Source organism: Echinops telfairi, unplaced genomic scaffold, assembly GCF_000313985.2.
Source record: "Echinops telfairi isolate 266 unplaced genomic scaffold, ASM31398v2 ScPeMD7_2;HRSCAF=8, whole genome shotgun sequence".
Lineage (NCBI taxonomy): Eukaryota > Metazoa > Chordata > Mammalia > Afrosoricida > Tenrecidae > Echinops > Echinops telfairi.
The window spans coordinates 11355783-11378061 of NW_022103898.1; the positions used below are offsets into that span (position 1 = coordinate 11355783).

Below are 22279 nucleotides of genomic sequence, written 5' to 3' on the forward strand. Positions count from 1 at the left end.
CGTTTTGAAATCATTAAAAATGTGCTCTTTGTAAATAATTAAAGCTTAATTATAATTCACATTTTGGTCCTTTCTCTATAGTTTGCCTATATATTCCTTTTTCTTAAAATGGTATCACACTTTAGTAGAGGGTGCCTTGCATGTAGTTGCTTAGTAAATACTTATTCAATGAAAGAGATGGTTTCACCAGGAAGGTGGTATTAGTGGTGGGCTGTAAAGATGGGCATGGTAAGATTTTTACATGGTATCAGAAACACGCGTTCCCTGAATTTGAGTGGCCATTTGGAATTCTGTGTTTCTGAGAATCTTGATGGTAGGAGCGAGCTCAAGGATGAATTTAAGACAAAGGAGAGAATTAGGGTTTGGGAAACTGAGAACACATGGCTATATGAAAGCCCTTAAACTATTTTTTTTGTTTGTTATTCATTAAAAAATACTGACTAAATGCTCAATACATCATAAAGGAGGAAAGGATTTTATTTCTTCTCCCTGCTCTGTAGAATTTCCTTCTCTGACACTTTTATGTTGCATTATGAGTATGGTTTATTTAGAAATTTGGAATGAAAGCCACTAAGATGGGGAAATGTTAAGTACCACTTGTAGGTTAAGAACAAAGCAGTGAAGAAGGGACAAACCTGTCCTTCTGATGGGTATATTGGGGGGGCGGGGGGCGGTGTGATAAGACAGTGCACAGTCATCAAGTGTTTACTAGACTTGACTGGGATTTTGTGTAGGGCCATTGATTACAATATGAGAACTCAAACCAAACTCGCTGCCATTGAGTTTATTCCGATTGATAGCAACCCTGTAGAATAATATGGAACCAAGTCCAGAGAGTTTCCAAGGCTGTGTAAGTTTTTACAGAAACAGACTGCCTCATCTTTCTCCCTTGGAGTAGCTGGTATTTTTGCTGCCCGTTTTCTTGTTAGTGTTTAACACATTGCTCTACTAGGGTTCCTATTAATTATAACAGCACCCTATAAATAGATTATTCCTATTATACAAGTGAAAAGAATAAAGATCCATGAGGATTATAGACAGAATTAGAGGTCCTGGCACTAGAACTCTTTCTGATTGAATAAGTCTATGCTAATCCCTGCAGTATAATATGATTCTATTGTTACATATATGTTGATACTAAAACCTGCTAGCTAAAAACAGGTACAGACTTTTCTTGCTTGCTGTAACTTGTGTATAGGGGATCATTGCTTGACTGAGACCTGTCGCAGGTCTGTTTCTGTAATGTTCACCGTGGCTCCAGAGCATCTCAGTCTATGATTGCCTTTCTCTTTGCCATATTGTAGGATCTGAGGGGAAGGGAAACAAATCTGTATCCCCATCCCTAGTTCTATCGTGTGCTGCCCGCATCCAGACATTCTCAGAACCAAAATGAGGATGCTTCCTGCCTGGTGAAATTGACTCTACAGTGATCAAACCCTGAACCTCATTCATCTGAGTATTGGCCTTCAGAGTAATTCCCTCTTTTTTTCTGGAGGAGGGAGGAGGCCTGATGCCACTTCAAAAGTTCTTTTAAAATGAATGGGAGGTGCAGGGGGAAGTGTCTTGGTTAGATAAGTAGGTAAGAAAGACAACTTATTAGGGGACCATTAAGTGTAAGGAGGGGGGAGTCGATTGGGAGGAGTCCCTCTTGGATGTTACATTCTGTGTGTGTAAATAGGAGAGTCTTATGCTCACTCTTCTCATTTGTATGGATATGAATTTGGGTCTGGTGTATCAGGTTAAGAGGAACAGGTCCCAGTAAGTGATTCAGCCCTAAATCAAGGGGATCGTATAGGAATAAAGGGAACAAATTGGAAAAATAACAAAGGATTTGGTGTCAATTCTGATAGATCACTTGTGTACTATTATATACCCACTGCTGCAGATAGCGCCTTGCATGTTTCCTGGGCACCCATACATAATGTGGACATTTTAAAGATCCAGTAGGTAGTTGGGAATGCCTGACTACAATCTAACTTTGTTTTTATTCTTTGATCAAACTCCATGTCCACATATATTGATTTGTATTATTGTGGTACTGGCATGCCTGAAGTCCTGCCAAGATTGTTGTCCCATGTTGAGTATTACTAAATTATATGTATGTCCAGTTTTGTAAAAAGGAAGAGCTGCCATCTCCTACAGACCCTGTTTGAAATTCTGTAGTGACTGCTAGGGCAGCTAATATTTGTTTTTGCAGCCTATAGCTGTTAGTAGCCTCTTGGTCATCACATTTTCCACTTAGGTGGATAATCTGTATCATTGTGGTCCAGGTAGGTGGCAGGTAGTTGAACATCAGGAGTGCGTTAGCTGTGGAGAAGAGAACAAGATCAAATAGCTAGTTAAACACCGCCTTGCAGAACTGAAGGACAATATCGTCCTTCCCTATCCTTTGTGATGTGGGAAGAGGCTTGGGTGGTGAAGGCATAGGGAGGTGCTTGTATTTTACTTTCTAACTCTGGCAGCAGAACTCTGAGGGAGACCGAAAAGCAAAAGTCTGAGAGTCTTTGTTGGTCAGTGACCAGAAATATCAGAATAACTTACTGCTAGCTTGACCAGCTATCAGCATAGTCAGTGTGTGGCAACATTTCTTTATGACAGAGGCCACACAGGTCAGAATGGGTTGAAATTCACTCATTATAAGTGAGACTGGGTCCATGTGGATAAACAGAAGTAATAGATTCTGTGCTTATTAACAGGGGCCATCAAGGCAGGTTCTAGCATTAATTTACTCAAATAATGTCTCTGTAAATGGCTTATATCTATTGGGCTTTTTATATTCTATTGTGAATTTTCATCGCATGTTGATTGATGGAAAGATCAGTTAGGTGAAATTATGTTAATTACTGCCAGGCAATATTTCAACTCATAGTGACCCCATGTGTTACATATAAAACCATAGGTTTTCTAAGCTGTATGCTTGATGGGAGCAGATTGCCAGATCTTTCTCCCATAGAGCTGTGGGGTGGGTATGAACCACCCACCTTCCAGCTAGCAGTGTGGGCTTACATATTAAAGGAACTAGTGCTTTAAAAGCATGTGACGACGTAACGCTTGCAGCCACATTAGAAACTGCCAAAAGCAGCTTGAACTTGAGGCCTGCCTGGTTCCCTAATTGTACTGGCCAGTTTCCACTTCATTGGAAATCCCAATCACTGGAGTTTGCATCATCAGTAAGGTTTTTACTCTGGATGCTTCCATCCAAGTGTGCCAGCCACCTTATTAGTCTGTTCCCCATTGCTTTGGAGGACTTGGGCAACTTGGTAATTACCCTGAGTCTCTAACAACTATCTGGAAAATGTAAATACTGTTTTAACTTTTTTATCATTTTCATTACAGAAATCTTTGATGAAAGTGTCAGAGATTGATAGAGATTTGGAGAGTACAAAGAATGTGCAAGATTGATAGAACTGAGTTTCATTTACTGTGTTATTCGATTTTTTTTTTTCTGTGGTGTTCAGGTTTAGGGTGTCTAAACTCTGAGAGTTCAAAGCAAGGTAAACTGTGGTTCTTGCCCTTTTGTACATGGTCTGGAAAGAAGAGACACAAATTTAAACATTGCCACCTTATAGCTTTGTGTAAGGATCTAGGAGAATGGAAAGATTCCCCAGATGCAGTAACATTGAAAATGGATTTTAAATGGTGGTGGTACTGCTGCAACTTCTCACTTGGAAGTGTCACCTTGCATCAAGCACACAACAACAAATGAAAATTAAAATAGCCTCAAAAGCAACAGCACATTTGTACTTGGAATTGTTGTGAGTCGATGTCAACTAGTGTTGGTTTTGCAAACCCAGCGCTTTTTTTTATCTGTATGGGTTAGCCTAAGTCATGAAGGAAAGGCAGTGTACCTCCACTTAGTTTTAGGGCAAAGGAAAAACTTATGGCACTTACTGGGAAGTCAAAAAAATACAGTTTCACTAGTAATGGGCTTGTGAGGTAGGAAGACCCTCTGGAAAGAGATCTTTTGAAGATGAAGGGGCCCTAGTAGTAATCATGCTTCTTCCTTAAGAATAAAAAGAGGTGACATCCCCTTACAGGAGGGTTGTGGGGACGAGACAAGCCAGTCAGTGTGCAGTGTAGCAACAATGAAACATACAATTTTCCTCTAGTTCCTAAATGCTTTCCCTCCCCACCCCCACACTATCACGATGCCAATTCTACCCTACAAATCCAGCTAGACCAGAAGATGTACATTGGTACAGATAGGAACTGGAAACAGGGAATCCAGGACAGATGAACCTTTCAGGAATAGTGGTGAGAGTGGCAATACCAGGAGGGTGAAGGGAAAGTAAGGGACAAAGTGGGGGGGGGACGACTGATCACAAGGGTCTACATATAACCCCCTCCCTGGGGAACAAACAACAGAAAAGTGGGTGAAGGGAGATGTCGGACAGTGTAAGACATGATAAAATAGTAATAATTTATAAATTATCAAGGGTTCATAAGGGAGGGGAAAAATGAGCTGATACCAAGGGCTCAAGTAGAAAGCACATGTTTTGAGAATGATGATGGCAATAAAAGTACAAATGTGCTTGACACCATGGATGTATGTATGGATTGTGATAAGAATTGTACGAGCCCCCAATAAAATGATTAGAAAGAAAACTTCGCCTGAGCACCTCACTAAGATATTATAAAATCTCTTTGATTCAAAAACTTCATGTTTACTATCAAGATGGAATAAGTGTATAAAATGTATCAAGCAAACAAAAAATATTTTGTTAATGGTACTATATTTAAGCCATATTTTAATGAAAATAATATAATTATACAAGGAGTCTTGATGAATAAATGGTTAAGCATTTTAAAAAAAGACGAGGAAACCTGTTCCACAGTCTACACTAGCAGTGATGAGGGAATTGAAGTAATACTATGACAATGGACATGAAAATATGGAAAGGATTTTAGGGGTGTTCATAAGATGTAGAATTTGATAGTCCCTTGACGGGATAGGATCTGGCAGACAGTGTAGGATGACTCCACTTATAGGAGCAGTAACCGAAGTGCTCTCATTTCCCCGCCTTAGTGTTTGTTGTTTTCAGTGGGTGGGTAATTGACTTTCTGTTGGGAGCCAATGAGAGAACAGAATTGGAAGGGGGTACTTCTAATTTTATATTTAGAGCATAAACTTGACCACTGTTTGAATTGTTCAAGTACTTAGAGTTGTGTTGTTTTTTAAGATTATAACAGTAAATTTCATTGTTATCAGGAAGAGCTAATGTCTCCAAGTGGACCTACATAAATAACAGTAGAAAAGAAACTGCTTTTAAAAGTGCCTGGAGGCTGTAAACTCAGATTGTTTTAAGGGTCCAGCAGGCTACTTACTAACTTAATGAATGTTGTTAGATGCTTTGAAGTCAGTTCCAACTCATAGTGACCCTATGAATGAAACCCCACCTGGTGCTTACTGTCCTCACAGTTGTTCACGCTTGAGCCCATTGTTGGAGCCACTGTGTCACTCCATCTTCTTAGGGCTCTTCTTTTTCCCTGCCCTCCATTTTACCAGTCCTTTTCTGAGGACTGGTCTCTTGATAATACAGTATGTCCAAAGTGCCTGAGACAAATATTGAAATCCTTGCTTCTAAGGAGCACCTCTTCTTCCAAGACATATTTTTTGGTTTCTTTTAGAAGTCCTTTGGTAGTCTTCACCAGCACCATCATTCAAATGCATCTGTTGTTCCATTTTCCTTATTTAGTGCCCAACTTTAACATGCGTGTAAAGCTACTGAAAATACCCTAGCTTGGATCAGGTGCACCTTAGTCCTCAAAGTGACATCCTTGCTCTTTAAGACTCTAAAGAGATCTTTAGATTTCATGAGTTGATGGTGGATTGAACCAAGATAAACTCCTTGTCAGCTTCATTCTTTTCTCTATTTATCATGATGTTGCCAATTGGTTGAGTAGTGGGGTTTTTCATTTTCTTCTAACTAATCGATAAGGAAGGCTGCAGTTTTTTATCTTCATCAGCAAGTGCTTCAAGTCCTCACTTCCAACAAGCTAGATTGTGTCTTCTGCATATCAAAGGTTGTTACGTTAGTAAGGCTTCCTCCAGTCCTGATGATACAGCCCTGACACACACCTTCCCTGATTTTAAACCATGCAGTTTCCTGTGTTCTGTTAGCAAAACTGCCTCTTGATCTCTACAAGTTCCACATGAACACAAGGTGTTCCTAGAATTCCCATTCTTCTCAAAGCTATTGATTGTTATGATCCACACAGACAAATGCCTTGGCATAGTCAATAAAGCACAAGTCAATAAACACATCTTTCAACCAAGATCCATTTGACACCACAGTGACATCCCTGTTCCATGTCCTTTTCTGAATCTGGCCTGGACCCCTGGCAGTTCCTGTCAGTGTAGTGCCTCACTGGTTGTTGAATGGTCGTCAGCAGTATTTTAGTTTCAGGTGGTATAATGATAGTGTGTAATCTGTACATTCTGTTGGGTCACTTTTCTTTGGAAGGTACAGATACATGTCTCTTTCAGCCAGTTAGTCAAGTAGTTTGAGTGCTTGCAGCGCTTCATCAGCTTGTTGGTTTCCGTTGGTATTCTGTTAATTCCTGGGGCCCTGATTTTGGCAAATAGCTTGCAGTGCAGCTTGGACAACTTCACTACCATTAGTTCTCGATCATATGCTTTCTATTGAATTGGTTAGTCTACCAACTCTTGGTACAGGGGCTGTTTTTTTTTTCTGTCTTGTTTTGATGCTTTGTGTTCAGTATTTTGCCCTTAGAGTCTTTCAATACTGTAATTTGAAGCATGAATTTTTTCAGTTTAAGATATGCTGAGCATGTTCTTGTTTGAATTCCTCACTCTAGGTTTTTCCACATTTCGTTAAAATTTATTTTGTCTTAAGCTGACCTTTGAACTTTTCTGCTTAGCTCTTTTTAGTTATTTCTTCCACATGCCTTAACTGCTGTAGTATTGTGAGCAAGTTTTGGAGTCTTTCTGACATTCATGCTGATCTTTTTCTTTCCTGTCTTTTTAATACCTTTTTGCTTTCTTCATGTCTCATGATCTTGGTGTCTTCCCCACAGCTCATCAGCTCTTCTGTCATTGGTATTCAATGCATCAAATCTGTACCTGAGATAGTCTTGAGACTCAGGTTACACAAACCACAAGGAATTAATTGAGAGGACTCTGGAGTTTGTATGTTTTTCTTGGTCTTTAAAAAACTTATTGGCTTCTCTATATAGAAAAATATATTAATCAAGGACAAAGAACAGAACATTAAAAGGAGCCAGCACAGTGATCATATAAACAGTGAAAGATCTCAATCTAAGAATAAAAGCAAACAATATTTAAAATCTCGGATAAATGGAAAGTGGGTGCAACAAGAGATCTAATGGAAAGGTGTTGTATTTCAGTTTAAGTGCAATTAAAAAGAATTTCTTTACAATGATCTTTCTGTCATATTGGGGCTGTTCACATTCCTCGTCTATGGGCAGTAGGGATTCACCAGGGACTCAATCTATGTAGATACCTTGCAAACTGATTTTGGGCTTTCACTATCCAAAGTGTTTTGTAAACTAGTTGTTTAGAATTTAGGTACTGGCAACATTCCCTTCTCCAGGTTTGGATCTTATTGTTTATCATCCTTGGATCACACATGTTTGTGTATTTCTGTGTGGAATTAGCTGACATAGCTGCTATTTTGAGACAAGTCTTTAAGACCTTAAACACTGGTTTTCCTGAAAGCCGTGCTCCGTGTGATTTCTTCACCTAGCTTTGCTCTGGTGCTCTTATCTAAAGTGACCTCACAAGGGGGAGGCTACTGGACAGGGCCATTAGTCACAACAACTAATTATTCTTATATCGGGTTTATAATCAAGTAAAAGCTCAATCCATGGATGTAACTATAGTTTAAAAAGAGGATTTTTTAAAATTACTATTTATCAGCCAGTGCAATACAATATTCTTTATAGTAAACAGGTTTGATTCCCATCTCTGCCACTTACTGGCTGTGATCTTGGAGAAGTAACTTTAAACACATTGTGCCTTACTTTCCCTTGTTTTTTTACCACCCATAGAGCTATAAAGTTAATGACCTCGTACATAAATCAATGTTTAGACAAGTATTTAAATAAACATTGTGCTTTTTCATTGTCTTGGTGTATTAAGACGGAAAAAGGATTAATGCTGTCCTGGTAAGATGGGTGGTCAAACTTAATTGCTTTTCTGTTTCTTATGCTTAGATGGGAATGATAAGCAACCCAAATCCTTATGGTTCACCGTACACTCAGAATTCTGGCCAGCAGATTGCAGCTAGTGGCCTGGGTCTTCAGATTCAGACAAAGACTGTACTACCAAATAACTTATCTCCATTTGCGATGGACAAAAAGGCAGTTCCTGGTGGAGGAATGCCCAACATGGTGGGTAGTAATCTATTACAAACGTCTCTTGAAATTAACATGTTAAAAGTTTTAAGAAAACTACTTTAAAAGTTTTTTAAGAATGGTTTTATTTTCATGACTTCTCTCACATCCTTTAAATACACTAATAGGTGTAATGTACAGGACAACCCTTGTGAGCAAGGAAGTGGTTTTACTTGCTGTTTTGTTCAGGGATGGAACTTAACGAAATAGGAACAGGCTGTGTTTTATGGACGTGCCATCTAATAGATTTTGCTTGTGCATACTAAAGTAGGGTCAGGAAAATGGGACCTCTGGCAAAAGATCTCAACACTCCATGACCATTTCTATTGACTGTATCTGAGACCACCAGACAGTATAACTTTCTGCTCAAAAGGTTTTGGACTATTTGATTGAGGTTGGCTTCTGCTATGGAAAAATTCCAGATGCTGTGAACAAAGTGAAGCCATTTCCGGTCATGAGAAGTGATCTTACTTAACTTCAGAAAGACCTGTGCAATGATTTTTTTCCCTCTCACACAATGTAGTCTTATGTCACATGTTCATTGAATGCCCGCAAGTCCAGAAGCTGTACTGTAGACTGGAGATACAAAGATGACCAAAGCCTGACTTCCCTGTCACCAACAAGGACTTTGTTTATATACCTGCTTTCAAATTGGGAAAACTAAATTTCATTCTGTGTTTACAGAAACACTTTTGTTACCTACCAAAAAGCAACCTCTGGGTCTGCCAGGAAGCTCCCTGTTCATTAAAACCTAGTGTGAACATGCTCTTCACTCTTACTCCTGCTCTGCCACCAGAGTTCACTGTGTCCGTGTCTTTTCTCTCACTCACTTTGCCTACTTTGATCATATCACTTGGTAATTAACTTGCTTTCTCATTTGATTGCCCTTCTTGAGGATGGGAGTCATACGTTATTGAATCGTATCAAAAAAACAAGTGGCAGGTGTCATGCAGTATAGTACCATAATGGTTTTAATAGAAAATGTCTAAGTCCCTGTTTTATTTAAAGCGCTAGCAAACCGTGACATCTAACATTAAATGTGTCTTTACTGTTGTGTCCCTAAGGGTCAGCAGCAGGCCCCACAGGTCCAGCAGCCAGGTCTGGTGACTCCAGTCGCCCATGGGATGGGTTCTGGAGCACACACAGCTGATCCGGAGAAGCGAAAGCTCATCCAGCAGCAGCTGGTTCTTCTTTTGCACGCTCACAAGTGCCAGCGCCGGGAGCAGGCCAATGGGGAAATGAGGCCATGCAACCTTCCCCACTGTCGCACCATGAAGAATGTCCTCAACCACATGACCCACTGTCAGTCAGGCAAGTCCTGCCAAGGTGAGTGGACCCCAAACGGCCGATGTGTTAGGCAGTTAGTGTTTCTAGGTACAAATGCAGTCAAGGTATTTGAGCCCATTTTGAAATCTTTTGATAGGATCTTAGTCGCCATTATTATTGTTAGTTGCTTTCAGGTCAGTTTCAACCAAGAGACCCTGCTATAATAAGCCTCTTATTATCTCACAGTCATCACTATCTTTGAGCCCATTGTGTCAGTCCATCTCATTGAGGGTCTTCCACTTTTTTGCTAACCCTCTACTTTACCAAGCATGATGTTCTTTATCCTTGCACTGGCACTGTGTGCCCTTCACTCCCCGTACTTATGTGCAAAGTACATGCCATATATACTTGAGTGTAAGCCGAGTTTTCCAGCACATTTTTAAATGCAGTTTTTATGGTAAAATTAGGTGCCTTGGCAGATATTCAGGTCGGATTATACTCGAGTATGTATGGTAAGTAAGCAATCTTTTCCCCATGGAGCAGCTGGTGAGTTTGAATTACTGAACTCAGAGTTAGCAGGTCAGTGTATAATCCACTATGTCACCTGGGCAACTTACAGTTAAGATAAAAAACAAACTGACTACCATTGAATCTATACCGGCTTTTAAAAAAAAAAAAAATCTATACTGGCTTATCTCAACCCTGTAAGACAGGGTAGAACTACCCCTTGGATTTTCAAGACTGTTTACTGGAGTAGAAAGCTTCATCACCTAATTTCTGTACAAAGTATTTATAAATCTTTAGTGAAAAAACAAATAATTTCTACTTTCCTTACTCCTGAAACCAAGAAAAGGCCATGAGGTTTCCAGGGTTCTAAGTCTGGATTTCTTTTTTTGTTGTTGTTGACCCAAGCTATATAAATGTGTAAAAGCAGAATGTCATTTGGGGGGTAAAGGTACATCTGCTCCAAACCCTGGTATTTTCAGTAACCTAACAACCATGTGGAAGTTGGACAGGGAATAAGGAAGGCAAAAGAATAATTGATTTCTTTGAATTAGGGTGTTGATGTAGAATATTGAGTAGTGGTATGGACTGCCAGAACAAATATATCTGTGTTGGAAGAAGTACAGCCAAGAATACTCTTTAGAAGCAAGGATGGTGAGATTATATTTCACATACTTTGGACATACTATCAGGAGAGACATTTCCCTGAAGTAGCACATCATGCTTGGTCTAGGAGAGGATCCATGGAAGACAGCAACAGCTGTGAGGATAACGCAGCAATAGGCAGTGTTTTGTTCTGTTGTACATAGGGTTGCTGACTTAGCAGTCATGTATAGCACCTAATGCCAATAGCAAGCCTACTTTATTTTTTAAAGTTTATTGACTTGTAATACTTTTATATTTCCCTAAATGACAAAGTTAATACTGCTTTTATATTTACAATCATTACAAATCTTTATCAACATGTATAGTTATACTGGATTATTTTGTTTTTTTACTTAGAGTACAGCATATTTTTGTGCTTATAAAAGTATGCGCCCATCATAGCTGTATGAGTTCTCACATATTCTTTTCGCCATTTTTGCCTCGTTTTCACTCAAATGTTAATAGGAGCTATCCTAGAGAGTTATAATGAAGATCCATTGAATGCATGCATTTGTTAAGTATTCAAGTATTGGTTATTATTAATATTCACTATTCATGTAAAAAACAAGCTGCACTTTTGTTCTCTCCAGTGGCACATTGTGCATCTTCTCGACAAATCATTTCACACTGGAAGAATTGTACACGGCATGATTGTCCTGTGTGTCTCCCTCTTAAAAATGCCGGGGATAAGAGAAACCAACAGTGTAAGTGATAGAATCTTTGGAGGATTTCTGCCAGAATTGTTTTTGGGGGGTATTCATCAGTGATTATTTTGTTAAATGAAATTTCTTGTGGTTGCCACGGGTTATTTTCCTTTTAGCTTTTCTAGTTCCCATTTCTCATATTAATGCTTGGAATTTCACTATTTCTGGCTGAAAGAAGATTCATGGCCTTTTACTATTGATTCTTAGTAAAAAACCATAGTATCTCAGATGCTTTTTTTCTACTAAGCCACATTGAAAATGTTTAGGTTTTATATCTCTGCTGCCTCCCTCCAGTACTGCCACATTCCAATCAAAACAAAAAAATGGATGTGGAAGGTATTACATTGGCTATACTATTGGGAATGATTGATAGGTAAGATGTGCTTGTATCTATTCTGGATTCATATGTCCATATTCAGTGCTACTGTTGTACGAGAAAACTAGCTGACGGAGAGGTACAGTAATTTTTAGATTATATGACCACCTTTGGTTTGATTAAGTGATTTTAACAAGGTGGCTGGTTACTGGATGTAAAAATCATCATTTTTAGATCTATAGGAGAAGAAAGGTGGCCAAAAATATAATAAATAAATATTTTATTGCTAATTTGTTTTCATACAAAATTGCATGTGTTACTGAATGAAACACAAAACATTGATTAAATGCCAGAGATGCTGCTCTTAAAGGGACAAGGGGTCAGTTCTGCAATCGTGGTCAATCCCAATGAGGTTATTTAGGGGAAATGACAATGAGAACCTAAAATTCAACTGGAAAGACAAACTTGTGAGAATAACCAGGAAAACCTTTAACAAGAAGTTTCATAAGAGTTTTCCAAAAAAAAAAAGTTTTCCTCCAGTGAATTTAAAATAACAAAATTCACAAGGATATGTCTGTATGAGAGTACATAGGTGAGTTAAAGAGGATGGGGGGAGGGGATTGCCGTATATTCAGAAAGAACGTATTATCTGCAGAAGGCTGTAATTGAGACTAAAAAGCCATGTGAAAACCAGATAGATAAGCTAGTTTCTGTATGAATCTTATGATAAGAGATTTTAATGTTGCATTTTAAACAGGAAAACTGAAAATTCATTGCTTTTAGCACAGAGCAAATTACTGTTCTCTATCTATGACCTAGTTATATAGAAAATTAGAAATTATTAAAGAAAAATTGGTTTCTGTAATCCTGGGGAAAGAATAATGAAAGATTATTTTTAAAGTACAGCTGCACCACTTCCTTTGTAGAAACAAAGCATTAATCAGAGCTGAAAGATGAATTTGGAAGTATGCATATGTGTGTCGTGGAAAACAAATACTATTATTAGATTAAAAGAAATCTAAATATCAACTCGTGGAAAATAGGGGATGACCCCCAAAAACACACAACAAAGGTCTTTATAGAAAGAAATGAAATAAGGCATCTTTTCTCTCATCACCTTGACCAAAGTGACAGTAGTTGCTATTGTAAGTAATATGGACTTAATTGTTCATGGAAGCTTTGGTGTAGCTTTTTGTGGCAGTGAGCTGTTTTGACCAATCAGTTCTGCAACTACAAGTTTGCGGGGAGGAAACTGGGAGAAAAACATAACATGAACTAGATGTTTCATATTGATGTGACTTGGTTGTGATTTTTAAAAATGAAAACATTTTGATCTTTCTGTCATTGTCTTCAAGAGGTACACTCCCATTTATTTTGTATTCTAGCAATTTTGACTGGAGCAGCCGTTGGACTTGGAAATGCTGGTTCTCTAGGAGTGGGCCAACAGTCTACCCCTAGCCTAAGTACTGTCAGTCAAATTGACCCCAGCTCTATAGAACGAGCCTATGCAGCTCTTGGACTACCTTATCAAGTTAATCAGATGCCAGCACAAGCCCAGGTACAAGCAAAAAGCCAGCCCAACCAGCCGTCTGGGCAGTCTCCCCAAGGCATGCGACCCATGGGCAACATGAGTAAGTTTGTCTCCTCTTCCTAGTCAATATTAGACTGCTTGTGTTTCAGAGACTGCAGTCTCCAAATGCAAGCATTGCTCCCTCCATCATCTTGAGTTTTTTCTCTCTCTGCCTCTACTTTATTAATTTCTTTTTTGAAAATTTAAGAATCGCAAAATAAAAGGCCCCCTGCTATTGGTTTATATCCACCTTGGTCCTTATGAGGGAGCTCTAGCTCTGGTGTCATAGCAGTGCAAATCAACCAGGATGAAGCTATCTGCGCCTATTAAGATTTAAAGTCTCTGAACCCCAGAGGGGCAGGTCTACTCTATCCGATAGGGTCTCTGGGAGTTGGAATTAACTAGGTGGTAGTGGGGTTTTTGTTTTTTCATTTGATCCTTTTATGTAGATAATTGACTTTGTCATATACGTTATTTCACATTGTGAGCTTTCTTTTCTGTTCTCCCATTTATTAACTATTGACTAGTACTTTATAACAATGGCTTACTCAGACCTTTATGTTTATAGGTTTTTTGTTTTTTTTTTTACTGCATCAAAATACAAAGCAGAAATTTTCACCTTTGGTACTGTTTTTATTTAAAATGTATAGGGATGGGTATGATTATTGTCAATAAATATTTTCAAGCATTTGGCTGCAGTATTCTTTTAAAATAATATTTTGAATGTACATGTTTACATGGTGAAAATTTTCTCTTCTTTCAAGTTGTAGTCTGTGTATCTGAGATGCCATTGACTTAGTTGATGCCAACTCATAATGACCCTGTAAGACAGGGTAGAACTGCCCCTGTGAGTTTCCAAGGCCCTAACTTTATAGGAGAAGAAAGCTTCATCTTTGTCCCACAGAGTAGCTGATAGTGTCATACACTTTCATAACTTGCTCTTTAACAGTATATTGTGTTCATTTTTATTCGGTAAATGTCTGTCATTCTTAATCATGCCTGAAAGTCATCTTTCAAATGTCCTTAGATAGTACTTCACTACTAGCCAAAGGGTTGGCAGTTTGAACCCACTCAGAGGCACTTCAGGGGATAGGCCTGGCAATCTCCTTCCAAAAGGCCAGAACCTTGAAATCCCTATGGAGGAGTGCTGTTCTGTAGGATGTCAGCGTGAGTACATACCTAACTCCTCTCAGGCAACTCATAATAACAAATCGTACACTGTAAGATTTTCTCACAATTTACTAAATGCTTGGAAGAATAGATAAGCTTATTCCTCTAGTTGTCCTTGATTTTTGTTTTTTAATGGCTTGGATTAATTTTGCTCAATTTGTTAATTTTTACAAAAATTAAGCATTTAAGTTTTCTGATGTTTGCTTTCACTGGATACTTTCTTCCTGCCCTTTCCCACGTTGTGTTCTGTTGCTCTGGGTTTTTTTCACCCTCTCTACTTTAGGCATTTTTCTTTGATAACTAATACTGTGTCTTACAACTAAAGATTAGTTTTTAAGCACATTTGTGATACAGGCTGTAACATTTTAATGACCCTATTTTCATAAACAGTGCTTAACAAATCTGTTCTCTCAAAGTGTAAATTAAGAGTGAAATAGCAGTCCTTTTGAGCTTTACAAATTTTAATTTTAAATGCCAGAAAATAGCAAGGAGTTGTAAGTCAGGTTTTACAGTCACTGCTAAAGGCTGCCAACCAGCCCTTTGACTAGTAGTTAAGCGCGTGCCTTCCCCCCCTCCCACTCAGACTCCTGAAAGATGAATATTCCCTATTACTATGAATAACTTTGGTGTCTACTGTGGTCCTGAAGAGGCAGCAAAACAGCAGGAGTGTCCCCAAAGAAAAAGAATCCCTTTTCCAAAGAGGAGTCAGTCAGCAGTGGACCTAAGGAGGCTGCTAGCAGCTAGAATTAAAGTAGCACCAAGGGGGGGTGGGGGGTGGAGAGAGAGAGAGGAGTGTGTGTGTGTGTGTCAGTGTCAGTCAAAAACCAGCCCAAGAGGATTAGAATACACATTGCCTGACGTGATGCTCAACCCAGCTCAATAAAAATAAAACTTTTTAAAATAATGATAGAACTTCTAATACTATGCTAAAGAACAAGTTGTAAAACAGAATATGAACCATCACTGAGATATCTCAGACACAGACTATAACTTGAATAATGAGAGAATTTTTCATAACAGGGTGAGTGTGATGATTCCAGTGAGTTGTGTGTGCTAAGACACTTCAGTAGGAATGTTAGCATACCTTAGGTCCTTTGTTCCTATTTCTTGTTGCTCATTGTTTGGTCTGTTGGTTCCCTTACTAAAAATAGTGTTCTCCCTAAAAGTAGTTTTAACGACTCAGGGGCTTAGATAAGTTTCTGAATGCTTTCCCACAGTTTGTGCATTTCACTGTTTAATGACAAGCACTTTAAATATATTATGTGATTATTGAGTCACCAGTTTCTTTGAATTATTAGACCAGGAGGTGGGAGTCTTGTTTTCAGCTCTTCTGTCTTAAAAGTACAAGCATGGTACCGCTTAACATCCAGGGCGTCCTCTGTGAAAGAGAAAGGGATTTGGCTATTGTGTGAACACTGTATTAGAAACTTACAGGAACCCACTTCTGGTTGCCCATGAAAGTTCGATTTACTGCTAATGTCATTGTTGGGCATCTTTCATTTTTAAGGAGACAGCATTCATTAAAATTAATTGTTGAAGAAATAATGTATCTACCTATTCAAGATAACTAGGAGTACAGTACTCCTACGACTTGTCTATCAGTTTGTCATGCTCTGGCGTTTGCTGATACTGGAAGCGCTGTCTGGTATTTCACATGGAAGCAGAGTCATCCAAGGTGAACAGGGTTCGGTGGAGCTTCCAGACGAAGAAGGATTCGGGTCTCCACTTTTAAGGAAAGAGCTGCCACTGATCAGAACCAAGGGCCTAGAGGGTGAAAGGAAAACATTGTTGGGACAGTGCTGGCGACACTTGAATTCTGGCTTCAGAGGAACTGCTTTCTCAAAGTGGAGCCTCCCATAGTGGTGTGAGTCTAATAACGCCTATGGGGTTGGAGTCTTTGGGCTCTTCGTTTGCTGATAGGCACAATTCAAGGAAAAGTAGTTCCAAAAATCTAATGCTGAATGTGTGGAGTATGAATCTGGGAAAATGATCAGTGGTAAAAATTGAAATAGAACATGTAAAAATTGGCATAGGCATTAATGAGCAAAAATGGACTGGAATTGGCCGTTTTGAATGAGAGAAATCGTATGATTATGCCAGGAAAAAAACATGTTCAAGAGGAATGGTCTGACATTGCCAGAAAGATCCGGCTAAATCCATCATGACGTACAGTGCTGTGAAAGGATTATATCTCTCTGCCTTCAAGGAAATTCAGTCATCCAACTATTACGCAAATTTATTCTCCAACTATTAAAGCTAGTGATGAAGAAATGGAAGAATTCTACCAATGACTTCAGTTGGAAATTGATCAAACATACCATCAAGGTGTATTGATAATTATTGGTAACTGGAATGTGAAAGTTGGAAACAGGAAGGAATTGTAGTTGGACAATACAGCCTTGGTAATAGAAATGAAGCTGGAGATCGCGTAAAATTGTGCAAGACCAACGACTTGGCCATGGCAAAACAAGACAAAAAATCAAAAACACCCCTGGACTTCCACAGATGGGATACACAGAAATGAAATGGATTGCATCTGTGGGAAGACGTGCTGGAGAAGCTAAATATCAGCAGCTAAAACCAGACCAGGAATTGACTGCTGGAACCAGACCATCAATTACTCAGATGTAAGTAAGTTCAGGTTGAAGCTGAAGAAAATTAGAAACAATTCCATGAGAGCCAAAATGCGACCTTGAATCTATCTCATCTAAATTTTGAGAACATCAGAAGAATGTATTTGATGCATCAGACATTGATAGGAGGAGACCTATTAATTGTGGGAGAACATGATTCAAAAAGAAAGCAAAAGGTCATTAAAAAAAAAGAGAAAAAAGATGAAAATGCTTGTCAGAATAGACTGAAATTTGCTCTTAATTGTAGAGTTGTAGCTGAAACAAATGGAAGAAAAGATGAATTCAAAGAGACTTGAAAAAATTTCAGAGGGCAGCTTGAGAAAGGCAGTGTACAAGGAACTAGAATAAGAAAGAATAGGGTTAACACTGAGCATATCTGAAACAAAGAACTCAAAAAAGTCAAGCTTCAGGATGCAATTTTAGGCTATGAGCAAAATATCGAATGATTCAGGAAGCTTTCAGAGATAGAATACAGTCACTGTACCAAAAAGAACTAGTCAACACTCCATCCACCATTTCAGGAGGTAAAATATGAACAAGAACCAGTGGTGGTGAAGGAAGAAGGTCAAGCCACACTGCATGCATTAGTCAAAGATAAGGCTCCAGGAATTGAGGCAATACCAATTGAAATGTTTTAGCAAGCTGAAAGAAGCACTAGAAGCACTCGTCTACGTCAGGGAATTTGAAAGACAGTTGTTTGACCAACTGACTGAAAAAGCCGTATTTGTGTCCATTCCAAAGAAATATGACCCAAATAGAAAGTTCAAGCTATAGAGCAATATCATTGATATTGCAAGCAAGTAAAATTTTGCTGAAGAACATCCAACAATGATTGTAGTAATACTTAGGGAGGAGCGACCAGATGTTCAGGCTGGATTCAGAAGAGTATGTGAAACAAGGGCTATCATTGCTGGTGTCAAATGGATCTTGGCTTAAAGCAGAGAATGCCAAAAAGATGTTTACTTGTGCTTCATTGACTATGCAAAGGCATTTGATTATATGGAACATAATAAACTGGATATAGCCCTGGGAATTCCAGAACACGTCATTGTGCTTATGAGAAACTTGTACACGGATCAAGACGCAGTTGTGCAAACAGAAGAAGAGCATACCGCATGATTTAAAATCAGGAAAGGTGGTGTGTGTGTGTGTCTGTCTGTCTGTCTGTCTCTCGGGGTTGTATCATCTCACCATACTTGTTCAGTCCGTATGCTGAGGAAATCACCAGAGAAGCGGGTTATATGAAGAAAAATGTGGCATCAGGATTGAAGGAAGATTTATTAACCTGCAATATGCAGATGACAACCTTGCTTGCTGAAAATTAGGAGCTATTAAAGCACTTGATAAAAATCGAGGATTATAGCCTTCGGTATAGATTACAACTCAGTGTAAAGGTGGCCAAAATCTTCATAACTGGACCAATACATCAAGATAAATGGAGAAGCAATTGATCTATGTACTGTGATGAATTGTATGAGCCCCAATAAATTGATTAAAAATAATAATAATAAATAAAATAAAAGTGAAAAAATTTTTTAAAAAGATAAATGGGGAAGGTTGAAGTTGTCAAGGATTTTGTTACTTAGTCCACTGTCAGTGCTCATTGAGGCAGCAGTCAGGAGATCAAATGACACGTTGCATTGCATAAATCAGCTGCAGTGTATTAAAAAAGTATTAAAAAGCATCCAGGTGTTACTTTTAAGAACTGACTCATCATGGTGTTCTCAATTGCTTCATATGCATATGAAAGGTGGACATAGAATATAGAAAGTGCCATAGACTGCTAAAAGGACAAAACCACATGCTTTGGAAGAAGTACAGCTGGAGTGCTCCCTAAAGGCAAGGATGGCAAGACTTCGTCTGACAAACTTTTGGGCATGTTGTCAGGAGAGACCCTGGAGAAGGACATCGTGTTTGGTACAGTGGAAGGGACAGTACAACACACATTTTTAAGGATGGCACAGGACCGTGCAGTGTTTCCTTCTGTTGTGCATAGAGTTGGTTGCTGTGGGTTGGCGATGACTCGATGGCACCTAACAACAAGGGGTACTCAGTACAGAATCTTCGTCCAGTCCAGCCACGGCCTCTCACCCCACTCTAAAGGTCACCCGTCAAAGTTCCTTCACCCCTACTTAAGTCTGGGTGCTTTTGAAAGTGTAGCATAGTTAGAATCCTGTAACAATTTGTTTCTAGTTTTTGCTCCTTTTAACATAAATTGTTTATAAATGACTATAAAACAATTTATCAAAAGTGGAAATTGGTGAAACAATAAGCAGCATTTTTATTAACCTGCATTACTTTTGTTGTTGTCATTACCAACTATCAAATAATCCTCCGAATATTAGTTTACATGTGGATGAATTTTGACAAATGCTTTTCTTATATTCCTCTCAATGAGTACTTTGTATTCCAAAATGTAAGATGTATCCACAATTTAAGACATGGGAAATAAGTTTTGAGGTTTGCTTGAGCTGTGAGGTCAATTGGATATCTATGCTTTAGGATTTGTCGGGTTGTTAAAAGTATTGTGCATTTTTTCTCTGTTCTTTTTCTATTGGTTGTGAGCTCCCCCCCCCCCTACAGATTCACAAGGGGGATATATGTATATTATCTTTAAAATATTTCATTAGGCTATAAAACAGACTTCATAGCATTCAATAGTTGAATCACAAAGAACATGTTTATAGTTCCTTTTTCTGCCATTTTGGAATTGGTATTTAAAATATTCTATTTGAATTTTTAATCTAGATGCTAGTCCCATGGGAGTAAATGGAGGCGTAGGTGTTCAAACACCAAATCTACTTCCAGACTCTATGTTGCATTCAGCCATAAATTCTCAAAAGTAAGTTTTATCTTGGGTTATCCTTATGCCATATTTCCAGTGTTTGTTAAGATTCTGTTTGCATTTTTTATTTGCTTTGTACAATGTATAGTTTTCCCGAAAAATAAAGGAAAATGGACTGCTTGGGACCCTTCTTTAGGAAACCCACAGATGATTGCTGTAATTACCTGGGTTGGGGTAACCTACACTTTTCTAAACACAACCTGAATGAAGTTAGGAGGGTTGCTACTATTTAAAAATGTGTGCTCTGATTACCTCACAAGCTGTATTAGAGTGAGAGCTCACTTCTAATTTATAACCCACAAAACTCCATCCTCTTTGCAGATAGTACATGTTTCCATTTTTCGTTCACACAAGTATACGCATACTCAATTTTTAAGATCTGGTCATAATTTTTCACCAGCCTCCTCATAGTATAATTCATTGAAATAATCACCATCCATTTTTATTAAAAGGAGACCTTCATTATCCTGTCTCTTGTCATTAGACTTATGATTCCTTTTTTTTTTTTTAAGCCCAATGATGAATGAAAATGCCAGTGTGGCCTCTCTGGGTCCTATGCCAACAGCAGCTCAACCATCCAGTACTGGGATTCGGAAACAGTGGCATGAAGATATTACTCAGGATCTCCGAAATCATCTTGTTCACAAACTGTAAGATGTGGGCCTGTTTTATTCATGAAGAGTTAGGCAGTGAACATTCTTTAACTCTGCTATATACTTCCCCACTAGAGGAACCTTACTGATTGCTCTTAGAGCCTGGTTCTGGTGGGTGGCACTTCTGTTACTGTCTAACCCTTCTTATCACCTTGCCTTTCCACCTTTTCACCCTCTTTAATAGAAGTCTTTCTATAATACTTGAACAGTGTATGAAATATTATTTCTGCCTTGTGCCAGGCACATAATCATTGATGTTATTTTTGTTCGTTATTGTGCCGTTGCCTTTGTAAAAGTCATATTTTAGAAGGAAAATTAGAGATGAGCTTATTCCAATATAGTCAGTGGCAACATACATATTGTTATTGCTAGTAAAAATCTTACGATATTGATAAGTTGAATCAGGTCAGGTGGTGTGAACAGATGGTGAAAATACCTTTTGTGCTCTTGTGAAGAGGCGATGTGCAGCAGGCACCCTGCCTCAAAGGTGCTGCTTAGTTTAGTCAAAAGAGTTCTTGTCAATTAAAAGAGCAGTACAGAATGACAAAACATAAGATACGCAAGATCAGAAAGATAAAGAGGTTAAATGAAACTGATTCGTAGTTCTCCACCTTTTGAACATAATGCAGATTTGTTTTTGTTTTTATTTAAATATGGGGAAAATGGTGTTTCAATTCCCTTCCCCTTAATCGAGGGGTCACTTTTGTTCCATCCTTGTTACTGATTTGAAATCATGTGAGTAGCTTTTAACTTCTTAATTTATAATGTTTCCTTCTCAGATGATAGCACTACAAATGAAATTTGATAAGGAGAAAATTCAGCTTGAAATAAATAACTACAACAAACTTTCATTACATTTTATTTAGTGTTTAGAGAGAGAATAGGTTATTGGGGATTGATCATATGATTGCAAGTTTATTGTAAGGGTACAAAATTTCTACGAACTTAACCATTGGTTTCAACTTCTGTCCTCATCTGAAAATCAGTCTCCAATCATAAGGAAAACTACTGCCTATGGAGTTTGAAAGAATTGTTAGTAGAGAATGAAACACTTAATCTAGAACAGCTGCTCTCAACCTGTGGGTTGCAACCCCTTTGGGGATCGAACGACCTTTTCATAGGGGCTACCCGCTTCAAAACAATAGCAAAATTACAGTTACGAAGTAGCAACGAAAATATTTTTATGGTTAGAGGATCACCACAACATGGAAACTATTAAAGGGACACGGCATTAGGAAGGTTGAGAACCACTGATCAAGAAGAATCTGACTCCTCTAAAGTTCTACATCCTTTCGGATTTTGTAATGCTTATTAGGTTCTGTTTAACTTAGCTGAGCAACTTTTAGATTAGAAAGATTTTAAGATTGTTGCTGCTTGATGCTAGGACAAAGGCGTGGACTTCTTCATTTCAGTGTTAGCACAGAATAGGTTTTTGCTCTACATTTAGAATGATGGGAACCACAGTACTTTCTTTGTCTTTTTTTTTTTTTAATCATTTTATTACGGGCTCATTACAACTCTTATCACAATCCATACATTCATCAGTTGTGTAAAGCACATTTGTACATTTATTGCCCTCATCATTCTCAAAACATTT

General features: G+C 38.4%; 1 protein-coding gene across 2 annotated transcripts in view; it reads left to right on the forward strand.

Annotated features, from left to right (window-relative positions):
* EP300 (E1A binding protein p300) overlaps positions 1-22279 on the forward strand; it is a 73869-nt gene that overhangs the window by 19306 nt on the left and 32284 nt on the right. For both annotated transcript variants that reach the window (XM_045292229.1, XM_004700274.3), the window contains exons 3-8: positions 8197-8373; positions 9441-9702; positions 11382-11495; positions 13197-13442; positions 19933-20026; positions 20542-20679. In XM_045292229.1, the coding sequence (XP_045148164.1) occupies positions 8197-8373; positions 9441-9702; positions 11382-11495; positions 13197-13442; positions 19933-20026; positions 20542-20679 (1031 nt within the window). The remainder of the gene's footprint in view (positions 1-8196; positions 8374-9440; positions 9703-11381; positions 11496-13196; positions 13443-19932; positions 20027-20541; positions 20680-22279) is intronic.